The 24,115-nt window shown below is 61.8% G+C and overlaps 1 protein-coding gene and 1 long non-coding RNA gene across 3 annotated transcripts in view; one reads left to right on the top strand and one right to left on the bottom strand.

The window, feature by feature from the left end:
• Nucleotides 1-4,593: 4,593 nt before the first annotated feature.
• The window catches only part of PDGFA (platelet derived growth factor subunit A), a 20,991-nt gene continuing 1,469 nt past the window's right edge, over nucleotides 4,594-24,115 (bottom strand). The window contains exons 1-7 of one of the 2 annotated variants that reach the window (XM_025863720.2): nucleotides 23,432-23,907; nucleotides 21,861-21,957; nucleotides 17,066-17,170; nucleotides 14,855-15,042; nucleotides 8,007-8,133; nucleotides 7,461-7,529; nucleotides 4,594-5,675 (exon numbers count right to left, since the gene is read on the bottom strand). In XM_025863720.2, the coding sequence (XP_025719505.1) occupies nucleotides 7,474-7,529; nucleotides 8,007-8,133; nucleotides 14,855-15,042; nucleotides 17,066-17,170; nucleotides 21,861-21,957; nucleotides 23,432-23,494 (636 nt within the window). In that variant the 5' untranslated portion in view covers nucleotides 23,495-23,907 and the 3' untranslated portion in view covers nucleotides 4,594-5,675; nucleotides 7,461-7,473. Of the gene's footprint in view, nucleotides 5,676-7,460; nucleotides 7,530-8,006; nucleotides 8,134-14,854; nucleotides 15,043-17,065; nucleotides 17,171-21,860; nucleotides 21,958-23,431; nucleotides 23,908-24,115 lie in introns of those variants that run through there. The other variant, XM_073886387.1, reaches the window with a different exon arrangement.
• Nucleotides 21,644-24,115, top strand: part of LOC141371383 (uncharacterized) — a 10,803-nt gene continuing 8,331 nt past the window's right edge. Inside the window, exons 1-2 of the long non-coding RNA XR_012376317.1 lie at nucleotides 21,644-21,756; nucleotides 21,880-21,976. This is a non-coding gene — a long non-coding RNA (uncharacterized lncRNA). The remainder of the gene's footprint in view (nucleotides 21,757-21,879; nucleotides 21,977-24,115) is intronic.

Raw genomic sequence — 24,115 nt, 5'->3', positions numbered from 1 at the left:
GCCCTGCAGGGAGTGGGGGTGGAGTCCAACTGCCCCCGCCCAGGGGCTGGGCACCAGGGGGTGACAGGCCAGGTCCTGTTCACCGCTGTCACCTCCGAGGCCAGGCTGGGTGCCCCAGGGTGAATCCTGCTTTGGTGCCGCCAGGACAATGGGAGATGAAGGACCCCAGGGGCCCCCAGGCCTCCCTTCATGAACCCAGAAAAGACCCAGACCCCCAGCCCTGCCTCTGGGAGTCCCCAGCTGGTGAGGAGACAGACTGGGACCCAGGCAGTCGCTTCAGCTGAAGGTGTAAACAGGGCGAGATGGTCCGGACTGGCAGGGGTGGGCAGACAAGCTTCCAGGCCCTCTCACCTGGAGGCCACCTGGCCCACCCTGCACCTCCTCCGCACGTTCTGTGCTCGCAGCTTGGCGAGGAAGATGGACGGGTGTGTGAGTTCATACACTCTGCCATCCCTGTTCGAGAAGCTGCTCAGGTGGGTGGACAGGTGGGTTTGACAGACCGTTTTGGGGTCTGCGCACCCTCCTATTCATGCTCCCCTGGCCTGGACAGCAGCTCCTCCCCTACGGGACTCCATCCCGAGGGCCTGCTCGGGGCCAAGCCCTTTGCATACACCAGCAAAGCTGTCCAGCCATGGTTTCCGAGAGTGGGGAGGGACCTGCCAAGGTCACACGGTGAGGACACCTACAGTCACATGGCAAGGTCATCCAAGGTCATATGAGATACCCAAGGTCCCACTACCAGGTGGTCCAGGGCACAGAAGAGCCCAAGAGAGCCACATTCTCACACCCCACCCTCGGCTGCCCCCAACAAGTGGACGCAAAGGGTCCAAGAGGGACTTCTTTATAAAGACCCCTCTTCGGCCAGGATGGGCTCAGGGCTCACACTCTGCTTCAGTTCATGGGCCCCCGGGGATGCCTGCCCATGGAGCCCCAGCCCCAGAGACACTGGCTCCTCCTGGCCCACCCACTCAGGCCCATGCAGGCGTTCCCCCCGCCCCCAGCAGAGGCAGCCTGACAGCACCCTCGGGCCCCCTGCCTGCCTCCTCTGGGACCAGGAGGGACCCTGGAGAACCGAGCACTCACATGCGCACAACCGTGCACAACCGTGGTGGACAAACGCGTCCACATTCGCCTTGGTAACAGCTCCGAGAGGCATTTTGCAAGGCCCCTCGGGGTCCCATGGGACGGAGCCCAGAGGCGGGAGCGGCTGGTGCCCAGGGCTCCCTGCTCCCTGCCTCATCCTTGGATCTCCTCTCCAAGGAACTATCTGCCCAGCAGCCCTTCTCAGGCTCTGCCCTGGGGAACCCGGGCTAAAGGCGTGACCCAGCACCCAACTTCCCAGCCCAACAGCTCTGAGGTCACATGGCCGGCCACCGACCATCACCTGGGAGTGCAACTGGCCCCAAAGCCTGGCCAAGGCCCAGGGGTCCCATCAAGGCTGCCAGCCACTCAGCCACCAGGTCCTGCCTGACCCTGTTCCATCTGAATTGTTAATTGAAGTAAAGAAAAATTACCTTATGTCACTGCCAAAAATGAACTATCACAGCATCAAGGCACTGAGGCTAACTGAATTTTTAATGCAACGCTCAGTTAATGCAGACCCATCCCAGCCACAGAGGGAAACGCCAAGTCTCAGTCTGTGCCTCTATAAAATGGGCCACACGGCGGGCAGGATGCAGACCCACATGCATCACCCTGCTGCCTCCCTCCCCAGAGGGCTTTGCAGGCAGGGCCTGGGGTGCCCACCACAGCCTTGCCAGGCCCTGGTCCCCGGAGCCCCAGGACGGATGTCATTTGGGAACCACCTGGGATGCAGCTGGTGGGGGCTAGACGGGGACAACAGCAGGCTTCCCAGGGGAGCTGCGGCCAGGAGCCCAAGCGGATGTTGAGCGGGGAGGGGGCCAGATTCAAGTCCCACCTCCAGCTGCTGCCTCGGGGGACGCCTGAGCATCGGAGTTTCTGTCTCCATCTGCACGAGGTCACAGGCCCTGGTACAGATGGCACCGTTACTGCAGTCCCCACAACCCCGACACCCGTCAGGGGCCTGGCCCCGGGACCAGGGGTCTTGGCTCCACTCCAGGGGAAGCGAAGCAGGTGGAGGAGAGCCTTCCACCCTGGAGCTTCAGCTCGGCTGGGAGCACCTGGCGTGAAAGGTGGGCCAGCCTGTGTTGTGTGTGACGTGGTGTTGGCAGCGATGACAGGGAGGAGATAGAACTCGGTGCTGCTGGGGGTGGGGGGTGCGGGCGAAATGGGGGAAGGGGTTACAGAACAAGAAAGTCCGGGGATGAGGAGTACACAGCACAGGGAGCTCAGTCAGTGACGCTGGAGTAACAGAGAGAACGGTCCAATCCCTGTGTGGTGCACGTGGAACCCGCAGAACACTGTGTCAGCCATGCTTCACTACCAGAACCCCAGCTCAGCTCTGCAGACAGCCGCGCACGCAGGACGTGCCCAGGGAGGATCTGCTCGGGTGACCGGTCGGAGCCCAAGGGAAGGGGGAAGCTTCTTCCTCCTCTGACCTGGAGCATGCTGCCCTCCCTGGGGGCCCAGGTGGCAGCCGTTGCTGACCCGGTTCCACAGTGGCGGCTCTGGAGGCAGACCGCGTGCTGACACGGGACACTCGCCGCACCAGCCAAGGCCCCAGCACTGCGCAGTGTCTCCGGCCTGGTTAGCCTGAAGCCAGGGAGGCAGGGCGGGCCCCTGGCCCCTGGCAGAACCCTACCTGCTGCCCCCTCCCCTGGTGAGCAAAATGTGCCCCCTCCGCTGCTTCTCTGCTCAGGATCCCCCCCGAGGGTCAAGGGCACGCCAAGGGCACAGTGCCCTGTCCGTTCCCATCCCCAGAAGGTGGGAGGTGCCCACGACAGGCCTCTCCCCAGAGGCGGCTGAGCCCGGCCCAGGCTGGAGTGCAGCACATGGGACACACCAGGGACAGCCACTCCCCAGCCAGGCACACCCACTTCGCAGACCGGGACACCCAGTCTGGGTGTGGAGTGGGAGCTGCTCTGAGCAAGGTGGAGAGGCACCTAGTCCACCAGCATCTGGCGGGACCCGGCGCAGGACAAGGACGGGTGTGACCAGGCGACTGGAGGTCTCCAGGCAGGTGCACCCGTGAAAGAGGCACCACTCCAGGGCTCTGTTCCTCTGCCAACACTGGGCCCAGGCACACAAAAAGGAGGGTATGCCAAGGGCGGGTGTGACGTGCTTCGGCACAGGGAGGCCGAAGACCCCGAGGTCTGTGCTGGGGTCCCTGTGAGCATCATACAGAATCCTTGCTGTATGCAGAGCCACCGTCCCCACCGTGCGGATGCACACACGGAGGTAGAGAGGCCCGTGGCTCAAGGGCACAAGGCTTTCAAGAGTGCAAGGGACCAGCCCCCAGCCGACAGTGACTTCTCGGGCGCACCCAGGTGCAGCCCAGGGTGACAGGCCGGGAGGGGCCCAGGCAGGAGCAGAAATGCCAGGAATGCAGGGCAAAGCCACAACAGAGCCTATGCGCCGCATAGGCCTGCAATCCAGAAACAATCCAGCCACAGACTGTAGGCTCCGCCGGGCGGCAGCCCCTTCCTGGCTGGGCGTGGATGCCACCCTACCCACCCCGGCTCCACCCAGCAGCACAGGACCTGGCCGGGGCGACAGACACACGCAAGTTCCCGCCACAGCCGCCAGCTCCCGCCCCCGGGGCTCTGGGCCCTCTTCCGGCACCGTCCCCTCCCCAGAAGCGCAGGAAGGCTTCTCTGCTCCAGCGCCCTAACAGATAAACAGGTCCTCCAACAGCCAGCTCGGGGCAAAGAAAAAAAACGGGGGGGGGGTACTCTCAGCATCTCAGGGAAACATAAGACATAAATCACACGTTGTCCACCTACCATGAGACACGTCTCCAGGGCCCAGTGTCGTGAGCAGTGCAGCCGCGAGACGCCCAGCCCGGGGTCGGGGGGACTGGGAGGAGCCTCCACGGGTACCACCCACGGCCGAGCAGGAGCCAGGGTACGTGGCCCCCTGCGCCCGCGAGCCCCTACGCCCCGCCTCCCATCGCACGAACTGCGGACCAAAAACCACACCGTGAAGATGTGCTGCTGAAGGAATGCCTTTATAAAAACTCTCCCATGAACACGCGGACAACCAGAGACGCTCGCTTTCACTCCGGAGACCCCACAGGCACCAAGGGGATCGTGACAGTCACACGGCCTCTCCGCTCGGAGCAGGGAGAGCGGGTCACGGGCGACACAGGGCGGCCGGCCCTCACTGGCTCGCCCCGCGGATGCCGAAGTCAACTCACTTCCGGATGAAGCCCATCGTCTGCTTGGCTGCTCAGCTGGGCGCGTGGCCGCCGTCTCCAAGAGGCCACACACCCGGGCAGGATGGCGCTGTTGGCCCATCAAGTTCCGGAATCCCAAGGGCACGCCTCGCCGCACAGGCTCTCGTGATGGGGCGGCCCGGGGCACCGCCGAGCAACGGGCCCCGTGACAGGAGACAGGGTCTAGACTCAGTTACGCAGCTAGAAAAATGTGACCACAAAGCACTTTTCACGTGTATGGGTTTTGTTGGTGGGTTTTTCTTTTTCCTTTTGGTTCAAAGAAAAAACATAGCAGGCTCTCAGGTATACAAAACTGGTAATATTAGATAAAAATACAAACTTCACCTTTACAAAACAAAAACAAAAACAACACACACACATTTCTGTTGAATACATGTAAAGCGTAACATCTTACCAAAAATAAAGAATTTAGATTCTGTCCAAACACTGGCACAGGGCCACCTCGCTGTGGCGAGGGCTGCGACGGACTCGATTGGTTCACGCACAGTTCTCTCGAAATGGCTTAAATTAAGAAGTAAGATAAAATGGGGCAGGGGAGAAACACGTAAAGCCAGAAACATTTAGGAAGTGATGCATAGGTGGATATACCATGTTTATTTTAATACATCTCATTTGTTTGCATCCTGCGAGGGGAAATACGGTCCCACTGTCCTGACTTACAGCAGCCTGGTGTTACCGGTGTAAATGTCATCCAAGAGATAATTAAAAAAAAAGCTAGCCAAAGAGTAAAAAGGAAAGCTTAATAATCACTTTATGGTGTAAAAAAAAAAAAAAAAAAAAAAAAAAAAATCCACTTAAGGCTCTCGGGAAGGTTTCTGGATAGACTTAAACACTACAGCAAGGAGATGTGTTTCTAAGTCCCGTGGTGGTTCTGAGATACCCCTGCTCCCGTGTGCCCTGCGGGGCCTTCGGCCCCCGCCCGGAGTCCTCCAGAAAGCAGGCTGTGTCCCTGGCAGAAGCACCTGTGACCCTGGACAGAGATCCGGTCCGCCGAGGCACGTCGCTTCCATCCCACGGGGGTGTCCCTCCATTCCAACAACTGTTTAGGTATTTTCGTGAGTCCGTTTTGTTTGTCATGTTTTGTGGTTCTCTTTGCTCTCTCTCTCTCTCTCCCTCTCTCTTTTTGACAAGGAAGCTTCTTACTGTTTCACCGAGTGCTACAATACTTGCTTTAATGTCACATTAAACAAATGTGTACTGTCTCTTTGTTCTCCAGAGTGTGCACGGAGACGGTTTTTCACGGAGGAGAACAAAGACCGCACGCTGTCAATGAGCACCGTACATAGTAGGTTCAGGAATGTAACACGCCATGTACATCCGTGTCCCGGAAAAGGGCTGCTGGCTTATCCTCACCTCACATCTGCAAGGAGAGGGGAGAGAAACAGACACTGACGAGGGACCGAGCATGCGCGCTGCAGCATGAACAGGGACCACAGGGAGACGCTTCACCCAGTCAGGGGACACACTCACACACACGGGGACAAATCTCAGGATTTGAGGGGTTTGTGGCATTTTTCAAATCAAATATGCCTCAGTACCCTTTCTGTAACCTCCTGACCAGAACTGGGACTAGACTCTTGGGATCTCACAGAACATTCCTTAAAACAAGCCCCATTCTCCCATTGTACAGATGAGGGAAACTGAGGCCCAGATGGATATTTTTGTCTTTTTCCTCATGTTCCTCCTCCCGGGCCCCCCCCCCCCCACCGCCAGCAGAGGGCCTGATCTGATTTCTGGAGCTCTGGCAGCCATCCTGGGCCATGAGACAACCCTGAGGATGGATACCACCAGGCAGACAGGCGAGCAGATCTACACTGAGCTCTGAGCTAAGAGCAGCTCTTCCCCATCCACATTACCTGTTCACTGCTTGTCCCAACACCTGTACTACCCACAAGCTAGCAGGGAGGCCACTTGCCTCTCACTTGGTGTCTCTGTCATCGGCTGGCCCATGGAGGCCAGAGCCCAGTCAATGGTGTGCAGACTGGACACACAAGCAGGCACAAAACCACCCCCAGAGCCACACCCTTGGGGAAAGCAAAAATCACAGGCAAGAAATTGTTTTGAGGCTGCTTCAGGAACCCACCCTACTGGATCCTTTCCTCCCCCAGAGGATTCTTATGAATGGACCAGACCCGCCAGCCTCAACACTGCTGACCTGGCAGCTTTCTGCGGTCACTGAACCAGCACCTGCACTCTGAGACACGATCTCTGAGAATTTTTCCTACAACCACCCGTTTGGGATGCCATGGGTTCACACATGGCCAGAGGCATGTACTAGGCTCTCCAGAGCAGACACAGGTCAACAACATGGAGCAGGAAGGCTGGAAACTGCCTCCATGATGACTGTGGTTGCCCAAATCCCATTTTCCTCTGGGAAGCAGAATGCCTCTCTACAAGACTACGCTGCCCAGGTCCTCTTGCAGCTGAAGGATGGCCAGGGTATCAGAGCAGAAGTCACTGGGTGGGACTTCTCGAAGAGGGTTCTTTTGCCCGTCTCCCAACATTACTCTTCCAGCCTGGAGTGCAGATGTGATTGCTGGAGCTTCAGCAGCCATACCGAGCCATGAAGCAACTCTGAGAATAGACAGCCCCAGTCCCACATGGGAGAGGGTCCCTGATGATACCTGGAGGATGCCACACCTGCTCCTGAACGTCTACGGCACCTCAGCCCTTGCTGGTTTCGGTGTGTTACCAGAAGCCAGTTTCCAACATAGTAGCCAACAGCCCTACACGTCTATAAAACATTTTCAGATAAGATCCACGCCGTCTTCAATTCCCTTACCTATCATCCTGTAAGCTTCAGTCTTTCATCTGTCAAATGGGACGGGTAACCTGCCCAAGGTGATCCCAGCTAATAAACATCAGAGCTACCCCACTGCTGTTCAGGAACCCAAATCACTCCAAGTCCTGCGACGCCGGGGCCTCCCCAATCAACGCAAGAGACCCAAGCCAGAGCGGGGACTCCGGAGCAGCAGGGGACATGAGCGAGCAGACCCACAGCCCAGCCAGACACCGGAAGCCTGCAGGCCGATCAGGGCCGATAAATCAGAACCGCGAGCTCGCCGCCACGGGAGGGATTCGCCGTGTGATCAGCCGGTGCACCTCCCACCCACAGGACCGAGGCACATCCGCACACAGCTCCTACCTGGTTGGCTGCATTAGGTGGGTTTTAACCTTTTTCTTTTCCGTTTTTTACCTGACTCCCTACGCCTTCCTGTTAACAGAAGGGCAGGGAGGGTGAGCGGGCCTAAGGGTTAGGGCTGCGGACCTGAGGCAATAAATAGCTGAGGTGTTTGTCTTTCTGGAAGAAAACTCAATTAGCTTTGGCACAGAGACACTTCCTGGTGCCCTTGAGCCAGCCAGCCCGACACAGCGGGTCACAACGCCACACTGCCTCGGGGCGAAGTCTGCCCGGGACAAGGGGGAGGCCGAGAGGCCCCCAGGCGCCGCCTACTCGGGGTCGGGCCTCCCTCGGCCTCACGGCTCCCGGGCACCCGATGCCCCAACCAGGGTGGGGACGTCCAGCGTCCCCCAGCAGGCCGCCTGGGCTTGCATGCTGGGCTGGTGGCAGCACCGGACCCTACCGCCCGCCAAGCCCTGCCTCGGCATGGAAGCCAGGCCCCGAGGACTCCCTGTGAAGTGAGCTGAGGGCGAGGGCGAGGAGCGGGACAGCGGCCGAGGCGGGGCTTACCCGTCTCCTCCTCCCGGTGGTCCGGGTTCAGACCGCTGGCTGTGCATGTGCATTCCAGATGCTCCTCCAGCCGCACCTGCACTTCTTTTAACTTTGGCTTCTTCCTGATGTACTCCACCTTGGCCACCTGCCCGAGACAACAGCCCCGCCGTGAACACCTCGGCCACGCCTCGCACGCGTCAGCGGGAAAGGGGTACGTGCTCGGCCCCACCCAGGCCAGGAGGGCAACGCCAGCAGGCTGACCTCTGACCTCCAACCTCTAACCTCCTCCCCGCAGAAAGGCAGGAGTGCCAGGTGGGAAAGTAACCTTCGGCATTTGTGGTTCAGCCCATGTTAACTGGAACCCGAAGGCTCGTTCGCGTGAGTGGGCAGGAGGCCTGCATGAGGCGCTCGAGGTAAGAGCTCTGAGCAGGGCGGGGGACGGAAGGTGTTCGCTCCCAGGTCTTAGCGGCATCTGGGGCAACAAAACCTCCAAACGCACGCGTGATTAGTAAAGGGACAAAAACCCACGGCCACGGAAAGGGGCTGCTGCACGTGGCCTGTGGCCCCGGCCTCAGCCTCCCTCCCGCCCATCCTGCCGAGGCCCCAGGAGGAAGGAGCGCAGCCCCAAGGGCCCACAAGAAGGCTGTCAGGGTCTGGACCTGGATTCTGGTCTGTGGACCACAGATTAGGACCCCATAGAGATGGAGCCACCTCACGGCCTCAGTCCCAGGCTGGAGGCCTTCCTGGGGACCCTGGCTACAGCTGACCTTGGCCTAGGAAACCCCAGCCTTCTCAGAAACATGGGCAGGGACCCCAGGGTGTCGTCCCAGGAGGCCAAGGTGGGGAGAGCATAGAACTGAGCCAGTGGTTCCTCCAACTGGGCGTCCTCCTTTGTCAGCCCAAATTACCTGGGCACAGAACCACAGCATGGCGGACCTGCCTCTGCGCCTCTCCCGGGGTCTGTCGGGAGGAAACGGCCGGATCCAGCCCGTGGGCACAAGCCCAGGCAGCCTAGAAATCAAGCTCCTACGGACCCCAGCTCAGGCCTGGGGAAACCGGCTCATTGTGTCATGGGAACGTCACTCCACACATACACATCTGTGCACACAGCAGTGCACGCACACGCCCTGTCGTGGGAACACAGCTCCGTGCACACGCATATACGCACCCACCTGGCATCCACGGTGGCCTCACTTCATCCCAGCTCACGAAGGACATACAGAACACTAGAAGCATTCCTCCCAGACTCTCTCTGCAGCCCCAGTGGGCTCCCCCCACAAGTGCCCAGGCCTGAGCTCAGTCCCCAGCGGGGGCGGGACCACCATCTTCCCACTTGCCCTGGACCCCACAGATCTGGGCACACGGCAGATGCTCCCATCTGTGCCAACACTGGGGTGCGGTCCTGGAAACGGCCCCCAGGGATATCCATTCCACCCCATTTGCCAGGGGAAACTGAGGCAGAAAGGGAGCAGGGTCCACCCAGGCCACACCCTAAGCGTGTGGAGGCATCAGGGAGTTGGCAGGGGTGAGGGGATCCCTGGTGGAGAGCAGAAGCCCCCAGCCTGGGGACAGTGGGGAGGGGACGTGGTGGGAGGGGGAGTTCCTATGCAGAGGCCTGGACTCCAGAAGCCAGAGGACCCCAGGCGAGTGGGACCGGCCACCCCACAGGTGAGCTGGCCCCAAGGCTTGCCCAGACCCGTCCGTAGCCACTGGGCTGCATTAAGGGTTAACCCGCAGTGCAGAGGGTGCTGGGTGCCCAGCGGCCGTGGGAAGTGGGATGCGGCCTCAGGTGTGAATGTGGACGGCCAGGTGTGAGCTCAGAGGTGGGGTGGGAGCCAGGCCCAGTTTGGGGCCAGGCCTGGGAGGTTTTCTAAGGAGAGAAGAGGTAGAGGAAAGGACCTCAGGCATGAGCAGCCCCAGCCAGAGGGCAGGGTCTGCTCCACAAGGCACCTACCACTCCAGGAGGCCAGCACCACTGAGAGTGAGAGAGAAAAAGAGAGAGAGAGATTGATCCTTGGGACATGGGGGCAGAGAGCCTCCACTTGCCCCTCTATAAAATGGAGACAAAGATCGCGGCCCCCCCAGGGTTTCACATGTATGGAAGCACTCGGAACTTTGCCACTGGGCTACCTTCCGGAGCAAGCAACCCCTGGTACCAGCATGTTGAGCTTACCAAAACCAGCCCCCAGGCCCAGAGTGAACCTCCCCTCGAGGGCACTGGGTAGGGTGCACCTCAGCAGGCCTCCCAAGAGGACCCCGGCCTGAGCCTGGCCACCGTGCCAGCCCTCCACGTCAGGAGCTCCAGGCCCGCCTCAGCCCCCTCTCCCGGCCCAGGCCCAGGGTCGAAGCAGGTAGGTCAGAGGCCACGGCCCCCAGTTCTGAGCATTCATGCGCCCCCACACACGGCTTCCCTCCGCCACTGGACGCTGCTGGGGGACACAGGGAGGCTGGGGGCAGGCAGCAAGGCACAGGTGAGCTGGCCCCTCTGCTCAGCAAGTACCTCACCTAGTTCCTTTAGGGGAGCGGGTACTAGGACCCCAGGCTCTGGGTGCAGGGGGCCAGGCTTGTTTTCCACTGAAGACAGACCAGCCACGGTGGGGAAGGCAGACACTCCAGAAACCCACCCCCGCCACGGTCCCCTTGGCAAAGCACTCCTAACACCGGCCACTCCAGTCTGGGAACCCACTTTCTCCTCAGACAGGCTGTTTTTATCAAAGAAAAACAAACAGCGATTTATGATTGCACCTGCTTCTGGGTATGTGAGGATTCCAAGCTGTTCCACCACCTCTGTCTGGCCAGGAAATAGCTGCATTTTTCCCCCAAGAACACACTGAATATTAACTTCTCAAAGCAGCCTCCACACTAACCAAGTCCCCAGAACAAGATGTTTACATCTTTGGGACCCTCATTCCCGTCACCTCAGCCCCCAGATCCATCCTGGAGCCCACACAGGGTCCCCACACCCCTCCCTTCCTCCTCCCTTTGTTTGTGCCCGGGCGTCTGAGCTGCACCCTATAAAGAGGACATTCACCTTCCCACCGTGAGTCTGCCTGGCAGGAACCACCCCACCTGCATGCTTCCAGGGCAAAGCCACCCGAGCGTGCGATCCAGTATTGCCGTCACCCCTTCTAAACAAGAGACACCGAGCACAGAATCCCCGAGCTCCTGCTACTCATGGTGTCCGGGGCTGGGCCGGGTAGAGCAACGCCCTGCTGGGGACCTCCACCCCTCCCCAGGTTATGGCCTGACCACTGCAGAGTCGAGGGCAGGGCACCATCCACGACAAACATCAGCATTTACTGAACCCCATGTGCTGGTCACTGCAACACTCACAGCTATCCTGTGAGGGTGCAATTATGGTTCGTTTTACGGATGGGTGAACTGAGGCAGCTCAGAGGGGAGACCCACACTGCCAGAGCCACTGATTTTCCCCAAGGTCCCTGAGCTGGATCTCATACTCCATCAGGGCTCAGAGGCCCGTCCCGGGCACCCCAGCAGACACACCCAGACCCACCTTCCAGAAGCCTGGGGTCTAGCGACACACAGCCACCACCAGCCATCACGGCTGTGGCCGAGGACCTGGGTCTCTCCCTAGAGACTAAGGGACCTAACCAAGTTAACGGACTTGGCTGTAAACCCACAGGATGGCCTGAAGAAAAGGGGAGCCCCCAACTTTCAACACCACACAGCGAGAGGCAGGAGGTTTGCCCCACAGCCCCATCCAGTGCGACCTGACCAGAGTCATGGGCTCCGCTGTCTACACCACCCCTTCTGCTAGCCCTTGAGCCTTGGGCCTAGGGGACAGGGTCAGATGCCTGTAGGGTATGGGGTCACCGCTCACTGGGGAGAGGGGCTCACTCATCTGGGACCCCAGTCAGGGAGCACGCTTGGCCCCCCAAATGCAGATCCCAAACGCTGAGCACAGCGAGCTGATACAGGGACGTCACCCCAGCCCGGACCACGTACCCACCCCACCCCTTCCCTGAGATCTAATGGCGGCTATGCCCTGCAACCCCAGGGGGACCACCGTGAAGGCAGGTCCCAGAAGACACATGAGGGCCCAGCCCCAGAGAGTGAAGGACCCATACCTGAGACCATCAGAGTTGGAGGCACAAGACGCCCCAGGCCACCCTCCCTGGCGGTCACGGAACAGAGCTGGCCATCCACCCCAGCAAGTCCTGACAGTCAGGGCCCGGGGGGCCTTCAGCTGAGCACACCAGAAAATCCACCGTCTGGGCCTCATGGGGTGGCCGTTCCCAGCCTTCCCTTACCTTCTCCAGTAAGCGACCTTTAACTGTGACCAAAAGGCCATAAACCAGAAAACCAAGCACGTGTCAGCCCAGGGCAAGACCTCCCGCCTGCCCAGCCACCCGGGGCCCCTGCCGGCCCCCAGCACCCCTCCCAGAGGCTGGGCCAAGGACTCAACCCCGACGGAGCGCGGACAGCCTCCTGGGAAGGCGTGGGGGCCAGGCCGGCCTCCACAACGGACCTCCTGTTCCCGCTGATCTTTAGTCCCCTCTCGGCCAAAACCCCCAGTGTCCGGGCCGGATGTTTTCCTGCCAATGCTCTGATGGGTGGGCAGGGAGAAGGGGCTGCCTTCCCTGAGGGAGAAGGAGGAAGGAGTCTGAGAAGAGCAGGGCGCCGGACATGAAACCAGGCCACTGGGCTCCAGCCGCAGGACTCAGGCCCTCCGTCCCCTCGGGTGGACCATGACCCCATCCGAGCGGACGAAGGCCTGTGGGGGGAGCCCTGGCCCAGCGCCACCATCTGCTGAGACCTTTGGGCCTGTGCCCAAGGCAGATATGGGCCCCTCCCAGGAGGGGGCCCCTGGGCCCCCACCCACCCACTCAGGGTGGGCCAGGAAGAGGGGATCACGGCCCATCCCAGGACCAGACACGGGGAGCCCCACTTCACCCCGGCACTGCTTTATCTCTGAGCGCCTAACTGGACACCCGCAGGACAGGCCCTATGCCCAGCGTCCACGTGTGGGACCGTCTCACCTAGAACACTACCACCCCCACGCCCAGGAAGAAAAGACCTCAGGTGTCTGGATTCTCGGGGCTCACGAGACTCTCTCACAACACACTGTAAGTGAAGACACGGGGACCTGAGGGAAGCAGGCCAGGGTCCCGCAGCAGGCTGCAGGGGAGAAGTCGCAGTGCAAGAAGGCACAGCCCCGTCCCTTCGGGCCTCTGTTTCCCCCTTCAACAAAGGATGCAGAGCTGGGCTCCGTGCCCAGCCGGGCCCCCCGGCAGCATGGAGTCGGGAGGCCTCAGTCAGGCCCGAAGGCCCGGCCAAGACAAGAGCCAGCGCCCCAGGGAAGTGCACCAGGGCGCCGGGAGCCTGGGCGTCAGGGGAGTGTCCGCCGTGGAGAGCACAGAGCAGCAAGCCGTGGAATTTGCTTACTCAATGCCCCAAGTGCTCGAGGACCAAGTCCCCGGAGGTCAGGGGGAGCCCCAGGTACAGGCCTAACATGCCTTCTCACGTGACAAGCAAGTGTCCCAGCCAGCTACACGGCCTATAAGTGAGAAAGTCTCCCCTGCACTTCACTCTGGGGCCAGGGGCCAACATCCAGGGGCCCTGAAGAAGGGCACACGGGATCTGAAAGAAATCTCCAGTCGAGGAATGGCTTCTGACACACCCCCAGAATCTTCATTCCAGGAAAAATGGACGCACTTGCTGCTAGAGGCTCAGCTGAGTGGGCAGCCCATCTCCACTCGATAGGTGTCCCGCTGCCCAAATCCACGGTCCAGGGTTACGTGGGACCATAACCTGCCCAGAGGCAGCTTCCAGGGAGGGCAGCCCCCTGCCCTAGACCGGGAGCACCCAGGACGCTCCAGCCTAGCCACACTTCAGAGAAGCCAAGATACTCTGGATGCCTCCCCTCCCACTCTATCCTTTTGGAAGCAGGAAGACGGCACCCAGACAGGGGCTGAGCACAGAGAAGCAGAACAGCCCCCCTCCACAAAGCGGCCTGGCTGCCCTGGGACCCACTTGGGACCTGCACAGCCCTAGACACCAAGTCACTGTGTTTCAGACCCATTTCACAGATGGGACACATGAGGCCAGAGGACAGCAGACCCGTGCCCTAGGAACTCCTCCAGCCACTGGGCCAAAACACCAACATTTGGCCAAGACCCCAATGTGGCAGCCCAGAATGACCCAAAGCAGCAGATTTTCCCCAAGGACTAAGGCGGGAAGAACAAGGAGCCCCCACACGTGTAATCTGAACATGACCTTCCTATGCCCCCAGCACTGCCCTGGAAGTCACCAGGGCCAGCGCCCTGCCCCGGAGAGGGCTTTGGGGCAAGTGCTGGCTTCCAGGGAATGCAGGAGCACGGCAAAGACAGCCAACCTGGCACCGATCCTGAGGGTCTCCAAGCAGAGCGTGGCTTCCCAGGACCAAGGCACCGCCAGGAGGGCCCTCCGGAGGAGTCCCTGGACACACAGCCCACAGCAGAACAGGGTGCCCTCCCTTATAGACAAGGGACGGAGGCCCAACATGGCAGGCCCTGCGCCCACACCAGCTCTCCTGGCCTGTTTCCCATGTGCTTCTGGGGAGAGGCTCTGAGAGGACCCCGACCCCTCTTGCCATGCACCACAGCTCCGCTCAAGCGCCTGCAAAAACTCTCCGGGGCTTGGGGGAGACAGCAGGCAGCACGCACACAACCCGTGAGATCCTTCTGCGTTGTCACTTCGTGGGGGAGGCTGCTTGCAGTGGCGGCGGGGGGACCAGAAGCCCACCCCCCAGCAGCCGGTCCAGTCCCACGTCCCAGCTCTACCACCAGCCTGCTCTGCACCCGGGGCCTCGTGTGTTGTCGGCCACATCAGTCTCGGGGCACCCCAGGGTGGGGCCCAGGGCTCACCTTGACGCTGCGGTGATGAACGCGGGAAGGCTGACACTTGACGCTGCTGGTGTTGCAACAGCCCGCACAGCGCTTCACCTCCACGCACGGGGGCCAAATCAGGAAGTTGGCAGACGTGGGGTCGACCTGGCTCCGAGGTATCTCGTAAATGACCGTCCTGGTCTTGCAGACTGCAGGGATGGCTTCCTCTGCAGAGCAAGAGCCAAGGTGAACGCACGGGCCGTCCCGGCAGCACCCAGGCCCACCCTGTGGCCTCAAGCCCTAAAGGGGGCGTGTCCCCCCACGGCTGCCGCTTCGTCCCTGTGGCACATCGCACCACCCCAGCGCCCAGCAGAGATGGAGACACCCAGGCCCCCGACTCGGTGCATTTGGCCTGGCCCAAGGAGGAGCAGAAGTGAGGGCCAGGCAGGGAGGCCCCAAGGCAGGAGGGCAACAGGCCCCACAGCCAGTGGACACATCAGGGCCCAGCGCCACCAACTGCCACAGCCCCCAGGCCAGGCCCAGGAAGGGAAGACACCCGAGACGGGCAGCGGATGCAGGATGCGGGACGCAGGACTCAGGCCTGCCTCCCCAGCCCACCGGCCGCAGACCTGCTCACTAAAGGCCACCAAGAGAGCACCCCGCCAGCTGGGAGGCCGACCTCCCAGGAGGGACTGGCTCTACCTTCCAGTCTGTGCTCCTCAGCACAGGCCGATCCATCCGACCCGAAGCCCCGAAATGCAGTGGATACCAGGGCACCACTGCCCGATGAGAAATCCACCTGGGGACCCCAGCACATGCACCTTCCTCCCCACATGCTGCCTTACTAATCCACGCCGGCCCCTAGGCCCACTGGGCCTTGAGTAATGCGGGGCCGGGCAGGCAGGCCCCCAGAGCCCAGAACTGGAGGGAGCCACTCCTGGCCGCAGAGGGGCTGGCACGACCCCCGTGGCCAGCACCAGGCAGGGCCCCGTCCTCTGCAGACAAGCAGAAGAGCCTGAAATGCAATCAAAGGACAACAGAGGCCTTGCCCCAGCACCAGGGAGGGGTGCCAACCTCTCTCTTGCCCGTCCCCCCACAGGGGCCAGAAGACCTGAGAGCCCTGGGAGACTGGGGGTACTTGCATCCTCCCCGGTGGCCTGGGAGCACCTGGAGAGGGGGCACACGGGGTCTCCCAGAGCAGGCCTGCCAACAAGGAAGGCCAGGTGCTGGAGATCTGGCCACTCCAGTGCAGGAAAGGGCTCTGCTCACGGCAAGCAGCCCAGGGCCCACTGGCTGTGAGGGGCCTGGGGACCCTGGCCAGGCGGGGCCGAGGGTGGAGCCAGAGAGACAGTCCAGGGCTCCCCATCTGGAACAGGACAGGCCTGCTGAAGCGCCCTCACCTCTGACACTGGGCTGGAGAACAGGAAATCTACAGTTCTACAATAAACGTCGTCTGGGTGGGCCCACCTGCCTTCAGGAGGACTCCTCACCCACACACCATGCTGAGGCAAGAAGCTACGAAATCTACCTTCTGGGAGGAATTTAAAGCTCAGAGGGGGCAGTCACTGCCCAAGGGCATGCAGCAGGGAAGAGCAGTGTGGGGGGCGCACACCCAGGCAGTTAGGAAAAGCAGGAGGAACCCCCAGGGTGGCACAGGACTCGGGGGGGGTCGTACCCCCAGAGCCCTGCTCCCAGGGCAGGAAAGTGCAGGCCAAGATCTCTCTCAGAGCTGAGCCAGAGCCCCGGAAACCCCTTGCAGCCTCAAGGGGCCAGACAGACATGGGGGTACTCTGCTAGAGAACAGGATGCAAACACCCCGCAAACCCACGCCCGGTGAGTGGGGTGGGGGCCATGGGCAGGGGCGTCTGCTGGAGGCCCATTCCGTGGCTGCCAGCCAGGCCACCACACTACAGATTGGAAAGGAAACACGACCACGTTTGCAGCGAGGCCTTCTCCAGAACAGGCCCCAACAAGACCGGGCACTTAAGGAATTTATGATGGCTCTCCTCTCCTGGAAACTCTTGGCCCAGGCCAGGCTGCAGCAAGCAGCAAGCAGCAGACGGGCCGGGGCAGGGAGGCGCCCCCGGCAGAGGAGGGAGGCCTCCGGAGAGACGGCGGGCGGCTGGGGCTGAAGCCGCTGGGGCCCCTGGGCCTTTGTTTTACGGAGGGGCGAAGGGATGACTCCCCTGAAGGCCCAGTGGGCGAGAGCCCCCCAGCGCCCCCTCCCCACCCGGCAGACCCAGGGCTCACCAATGCTTCTTTTCCTCCGGATGGGCACGGGCGGCTCCTCAGGTGCATGCTTGGTGGCATGGCCCCCGTGGGCTCTCAGACTCGCTTCCAAAGCATCCTCGGCCCCTACAGATAGAAAGAGGAAATGGTGACCAGCCGGTCCACATCTGTGGGGCACCCCGGGGCCTGTCCAGCAGCGCTTCCTACCTGCCTCCCCCAGACAGACAGGGTCCCCGGGGGGACACGCCACTCCCACGTATGCAGAGGATGAAAGACTCCCAACTGCCAAAAATCACCCGCCGACCTCTGGGAAGCCTACACGGAGGTCCCCCAAATGTGGCACCCCTGCTGCGCTCTGCAGCAGAGCTACGGACCTGTGCAATCGGTGCGGAAGGGGCGGGTGATCTCCCCAGGTGAGTGAGGGCTGGCCTTCCTCCGCCGTAATACCCAGAACTACCAGGCCGGCTGCTCCCAGGCAGGCCCACCTCCTCGGAAGGGCCCCGGGGACAGGGCCCCTCCGACGGCACTGAAGGAGAAGCGCATGCGCTGCCATGACTTCCCTGCTGAGCGCGCGTGTCTTTCTCTCCCTCTTCTTACTAAACCAGCTCTGGGCCGACAGCTGAACTCCGCTTGCTCCTGAAGTTAGTCCACTCGGAGGCCACAGGAAATGCAAGTGGGGAAAGTAAAGGGGCAGGAACCCTGGTGCCCGGCAGAGGGGGCGGGCTGGCAGAAGCAAAGCGTGCTGCCCCTCAGACGCGGACCCACAGTCCCAGGGTTAAAATCAGAACTGGACCCTAATCCCCCAGGCCTGCAACGGCACCTGGTACACACACCATCACCCTCGCCCGCCCCAGTGCCCCTGGGCAGCCTAGGGGAGTCCCAGGTCTCTCAGATTCCTAGAAGGGAAATGTGGGGTGGGAGGGACACAGAGTCCTGCCACCTGCCACTGGACCCGGCCTGCCCCGGTGACACTGCCTGCACCTGGATGAGGTGGGTCACCCCTGGCCTGCCCGCCTTGGCCCGCAGACCCAGCTGGGGGAGGTCTCTTTCTACTTCCCCCTCCGTCCCTGGCTCCCCAGTGGATGAGCAGGGGCACCGGGTCCTGAGAAGCATGCCCCCACAGCTGTGCAGACCTCCCCCGTGGGCTGCTGTCCCTTCCCTGACAAGCTCAAGCGGCGTCCTGGCCAGCAGCCCGGACCACAGGCCCCCTCCTGCGTGCCTGGCCCACCGGGGCCTCAGCGACTGTCCACAAACCAACAAATCCAAAACCACTGCTCACTTAAAATGAAAACCGACAACCAGGCAAAAGGTACAAACAGCAAAAGATGCGCCCTTTCCGAAAACTAGAGTCTGGGAAGAACCCAGCTTCTCACTTAAAATGACTCAATGTTCCACTGCCACTAATTTTTTTGAGACCCAAAATAAGATCAGAACACGACTATTCATGCAATAAGAATTTCCCATCAACCAACTGTTCCAAGAAACATTTTTTCACGGAAAAGTGACATCTGTGAGTCACGTCCTGGTGGAAGCCATCTTGCTACCCTCAAACCAAAGACCTGCTGGCCCACCCTCGGCCTCCAGGAGAAAACGCCCCGTCGGCCACCATCTTCCCAGCCTCCCGAAAACCAGGCATGAACCGCTCCGCGGATGCCTCGATCCCAACGCGTCTGCAGGACCTGACGCGGATGACGAGCAAGGATGTGACTGCAGGAGCTGCCGGGAGCCCCGTCCTGGCCGCTCGCCTGGACGGGCAGAGAAGACCACAGCCCGGCCAGCTGATGGCCAGCGCTGAAATCTGAACCGGCGGGCGGACTGCTTTCAAGATGAGAGCCCTCCTCTGCCCCCTGATCAAGATGGGTGGTCGCCGTTCCACGCTGATGGGGGGCGGCCTGCAGCCTGACACTGCTTGAGAAATGACCCAGCAGTGACTTAGGAGAGAAGGCCCCGCCTGAATGAGGTCCTAAAGCTGCTCTCAGGACAGCTAATCAAGGGGGTTTCCCTTTTGTCTTGCATGCACAAATGCCCAAGTGACAGCTCAGGAAGGGGACAAGTCCTCCGGCCTTCAGTCCTGGTGGAGCATTAATGGCCCAAGCAAGATGGGGACATTCATGCATCTGTTACTGAGTGACCCCACCGCCCGGGCACCAGACCAGGCTGCTTGGAGAACAAAGCTCCCCCCTGGCCGCCTCACCGCTGAATGGCTGGTTTCTCATCACACTCGACGCACAGGTCCCAAACTCCAGCCACTGGTCATTCAGAGACCACACGCTGGTCTCTGCACCCAAAAGCCCCACGTGGAAAGTCAGCTACCCCTGAGCTCCACGCACACCCTGGGGATTCTCAGACTCAGTGCCGTCCTCACTGCTGCTGTCCTCAACCACCTCCGGCTTCATCTGTAAAATGGGGACGCAGCCGCCCACTGTCCCAACCAGGGTCCCATCCAGAGTCCATCACAAAGCCCTGCCAGGGAGGAGAGGGCCTGTAAGAAAAAGCCTTTTCTGCTTCCCGGGCCTGATTAGCTCTACACCCAAAACACCAACCTGAAGGGGCCGGTCCACCCTTGGAGTTACAAAGAGGGATTTAGGACTACCAAATGGGTTCCTCCACACCCCAGCTCCTTCCTCAGGGATCCCAGGCAGGCCTCCAACTGGACCTCACGGGGGTCCGGGGCCTGGAGAGCAGCTTAGTCCCCAGATCATTGGCCCCTCAGCTGTTTACGACCTTCCACAGTTGCAAGATCTGTTTCAACTCTTCACTTTGGGCGGGAACAGGTGTTGGGGGAAAGAGGACAACGTGAGCTCTATCTAGGAGCATCCAGTGGCAGCTTCTGTGCTCAAGAGACCAGCACTGCCCTGGCTCGCAACTTCCCCCTGTGAGAGGGCACCAGGCCGGGACGGAGACCCCACTTTGGGATCGGTGTCACACAGGGCCTCCTAGGGGGGAAGCTAGTGAGCAAAGAAGGTCCTAGAAACCCCCCTCTTCTCACTCCAGTTTCCCAGGCAGGAATTCTACCCCAGAATCCTAGTCAGACCCCAAACCATGTGACAGAAGGTGGAAGGCAGGGGCGGGGAGGTCGGGTGGGGGGTGGGCAGGAGGTGTACGAGCACCCAGGCCTTTTTATAAGGGAGCAATTTGAAACCAGCCAGGGAACTAGCGGGTGCATCCTTTTTTTGGTTTGGACCCTCCCAGAGAGGCTCTGGGCCCGAAAGTCCCCAGGGTCAGGAATGCCATCAGCATAACCCACCACGCTGCAATGCAAAAAGTGTTAATGGGTGGGGGGTGGGGGGTGGGGGGGCGGGGCTGCAGAGACCAGAATAAGAATGGTCCCAACAGAAAGTGAATGGCCCATTTCCCGGTGGCATCCCAAAGCCGTCCCACAGGGAGGCCCAGCCCTGCACCAAACCTCGCTCCACCAAGCCAAAAAAAAAAAAAAAAAAAAAAAAAAAGGCCCTGAATCTTCTCAGGGAGGCGGCCTCCCCACTTTCACAGATGTGCCAGGGACCAGCAGAATGTAGGCGAGTGTTTTCCTCAGCTAACCAAAGCCAAACCCTTCTCCCCAGGGTTACACATCAAGGAACCAGACCAAAATCCCCCCTGGCCCAACTCTGATCTCCAAGTGAAATTCTACCCCCTTCCTGATAAGGATCAGCCAAAGGATTTCCTGGGTCACGAAACTACAGAAACCATCGGCCTTGCTAGCAAATGGTCTTGGCATGAAATGAAAATAGTTCAGGCCTCTCCACCACCATAATTAGGTACAAATTTCCAAATGACTAGACCATGTGATTTTACTTAATTCTCCCCCCGCCCCCCCTTTGAGGGTAGTCTGCAGCGAGAGTGAAATCTTCACTGAAAATTGTTCCAACCAACCTCTACCACCTTCAGCCTTCTGTCTGACAAGCCCATTTTGGGTCTCTTTTTTAACCAGACGTTAATAAGACGTATTTCTGTAACTAACCCTCGCATGGGTGTTCCCCCACCGAGTATTAATTTGGAGCAGGATACCACAAAGATGTGGGCCAGAATCCCTGCCGTCTAGGAAAAGGCTCCCTCCGGTCACACCGCAGCCACCAAAACCACCAGCTCCCACCCCACCAGGGACAACCTGGGTCCCTGGCAACCCTTCCCCACCAGTCCCCTCCAACTCCAAAACCCACACCAACCAGCTTCAAAGCTCCGCATTTACAAATAAACTATTTTCTAAAGTGCCTAGGCTCCACAGCCCGAGGGTGAGCCCCCAAACAGTCCCCAGACACCAGATGTGTCCAAGATGTGCCTTTTTATTGGCCTGTGAAAAGAGAAAGGCACGGGTCTCCTGCAACCACAAAGGCTGGGCCGCCGCAGGAGCGGGGCACCGGCTCGCGGCGGTGACAAAGCGGCCCGGCCCGGGGGGCGGCTCCTCCCTCGCGCCTGCCCGCGGGGCGTGAGGCCAGGGCTCTGCGCCCAGGCCCCGGCCCGCTCCGCTCCGCCGCTCCTCCCGGCCCCACAGGGCAGGCCCGGGGCCCGCACACCTGGCCCCAGCGCCGGCGCCCTCTACGCCGCTGAACTTTCTGTGACACGCGCGCGGCATTTTCCTTAAATGCAAAAACAATCCCCGGGCGAGCGAGCAGCTCGCGGCCGCCGCCGAGAGAGAAAGTGGGGATTGGAAGAGAAACTCCTGACTCATCCGCCTGGGCTTTTATGGCCCGGGATTGGATTCTGACCTTTCGGTGCGCTCCTGCGCGGCGCCCGGCCCGGCCCGAGCGCGGGAGGCGGCGCGGGGCGCACACCCCGCACACCCGCCCCGCGCGCCGAGGGAAGGGGCGCGATTTACCTACGGAGTCTATCTCCAGGAGTCGCTGGAGGTCCCGGATGCTGTGGATCTGACTGTGTGCCAGCCTCTCAATCACCTCGCGGGGGATCTCGGCTTCCTGCAAACAGAGCCACACGGTCAGCGCCCGCCACCCGGCCAGCTCGCGTCCCGCGCCCCGCGCCCCCCACCCCCGAGAGCGGCCCGGTCCCCCAGCCGAGGTTGCCCGGCCCCGAGTCCCAGGCCCTCGCAGCTCGCGGGCCGCCCGGCCCCCGCCCGGGACCCTGGAGTCAGACGCCGAAGGGGGGGGGGAGGGGGACTGGGTGCGACCCCAAATTCTCGGCCCCCATCCAGGTCCGCCTTTGCAGAAGGCAACCCCTCCCACCTTTAAATTTTCAAACAAAAGCCCGGCACCGCGGCCCCTCCGCCCCGGGTGTCAGTTACAGGAGGTCTAGGGGCAGCGAGGGGCCCGAGGAGTTTGATTTAATAGTGAAATCGACATGCAGAAAGATCAAGTTGAAATGCGTCACGGATCGGCGACGAAAGTCACGGCAGCCTTAACACTTTAATCTAGCCAGGGGCTTAAATTTCACACCCCGGAATCCCGGGCCGAACCTGCGGGGTCAAGGGTCTCCGTCGCAAAAACACGCGCGCGCGCGCATTCACTCGTTCACACGCGCGCCCCACCCGCTCCGGCCCGGCCGCGGCCCTAGCACCGCCCAAGACGCTCCAAATCCAGCGGGCGGCTGGGAGAGGCTGCCCGGCAATGGGAGGGTTAAATCTCCACCTCTCGCAGCTCTCGATCCCTGCCCAGACCACCCCCACCTCGCGGGCTCCCCCCACTCCCTCCAGATTTTTAAAGGGAGTCGGGGGTCGCTGGGTGGGTGTGGGTGTGGGAGGGAGGGGTCTCAAGCACTAAGTTCCCACGACGGGGGCTGCAGAAAAGTCATTCATCACAGCAGAGCTCCCGGGGATTCGGGATTCGACATGGGGGGCGGGGGGGGGGGGCGCCGGCGGGGGGGGGACGGGGGCGCCTGGCCCGGCCCCGGCCCGTCTCGCCCAGCCCCCTGTAACCAGGCCCCGGGCGGGCGGGACTGCGCCGGCCGAGCCGCCCGGCCAGGCCCAGAGACAGGGAGGGGGGGGGGGGGGGGGGCTGCGGCCCCGCACCGCCCACCCTGCCTGCCGGGGGCTTCCGCCGCAGCCGCCCCTGTTTATCCGCCGCTCTTCTCCCCTCCCTGGTTCCGCCAGGTCACACACACCCCCTTCCGCGCTCCCCCCACCCCGATACTGCATTGTCCGCCGCGCCCCTGGCTCCCCTCCCTGGAGAGGAGCCCGCGCCCCCCGAAGTTTCTCCCCACTCGTCCACCCCGCGCCACTCCGTCCCTCCAAGGCAGAGCGACGCAACACGCTGGAAACTCACCAGACACACTTCAGTATGGCAGAAAATAAAACCCAGTTGGAAAAATCAAAAAATCGACCACCCTAGCAGAAATCTGCAGATCCCCAGAGCCCGAGGCGCCCCGGCCCGCGGGTGGTTGCAGGGGGCGTGCGCCGGGGGAGTCGGAGAGGGGACGGGGCGCGGGGGTGGCACCCACCTCGGCCAGGGCATGGGCGAGGTATCCGCAGCCGAGGAGTAGCAGGCAAGCCCAGGTCCTCATCGCGTCCCGAGGCGCTGGCGGCTCGGCGGGGAGGCGAGGCCGCGGGGCGGGCGCTCCAGCCGGGCTCCTGTGGCGGCGAAATTCAGTACCATCCCTCAGGGAGCGCGGCCCGGAGGAGGGTGGCGCGGAGAGCAGGGAGCCGGCGGAGCGCGCCCGGCGCGAGCAGCGAGTGCGGAGAGGCAGGCAGCGCCAGCGAGGAGGAGGAGCAGGGAGTGCGCGCTCGCCGCGCCCGCCGCGCCGGGAGCCTCCTGGGCCGCCGGGTAGGGGGTGGGGACGGAAGGGGCGGAGGGCGGGGGCTGGGCCTCTTCCTTGGTGCGTTCCCGGTGCTGGCCGCCGCCGTGCTCGCTCCCCGGCGCTGGCTTTAGGAGCGACCCGGCCGGTAATTCTGCATATTTGCGGGCGTCAGCCCCGAGAGGGACCCCGGAGCGAGGCTGGAGCCGCCGCCGCCGCACCACCCATCACCTGTCTGGACGCCCGGCCGGGCCCCGCCGCGGGCTCGCGCTCTCCCTGCGGGCTGCGGGCGACCCTGCGCGCCCACCGCCGGCCCCGCGCTCGCCTCCGGCCTCCTCTCGCAGCCGCCGCCCGGCCGGGCACGGCGCGGCCCAGCACGGCGCGGCCCGG

The sequence above is a fragment of the Callorhinus ursinus genome, unplaced genomic scaffold, assembly GCF_003265705.2.
Source record: "Callorhinus ursinus isolate GAN/ISIS: 27379988/994484 unplaced genomic scaffold, GSC_fseal_2.0 scaffold70, whole genome shotgun sequence".
NCBI lineage: Eukaryota > Metazoa > Chordata > Mammalia > Carnivora > Otariidae > Callorhinus > Callorhinus ursinus.
The sequence above is the reverse complement of the archived record's forward strand: the minus strand, read 5'-3'. Positions and strand labels throughout refer to the sequence as shown.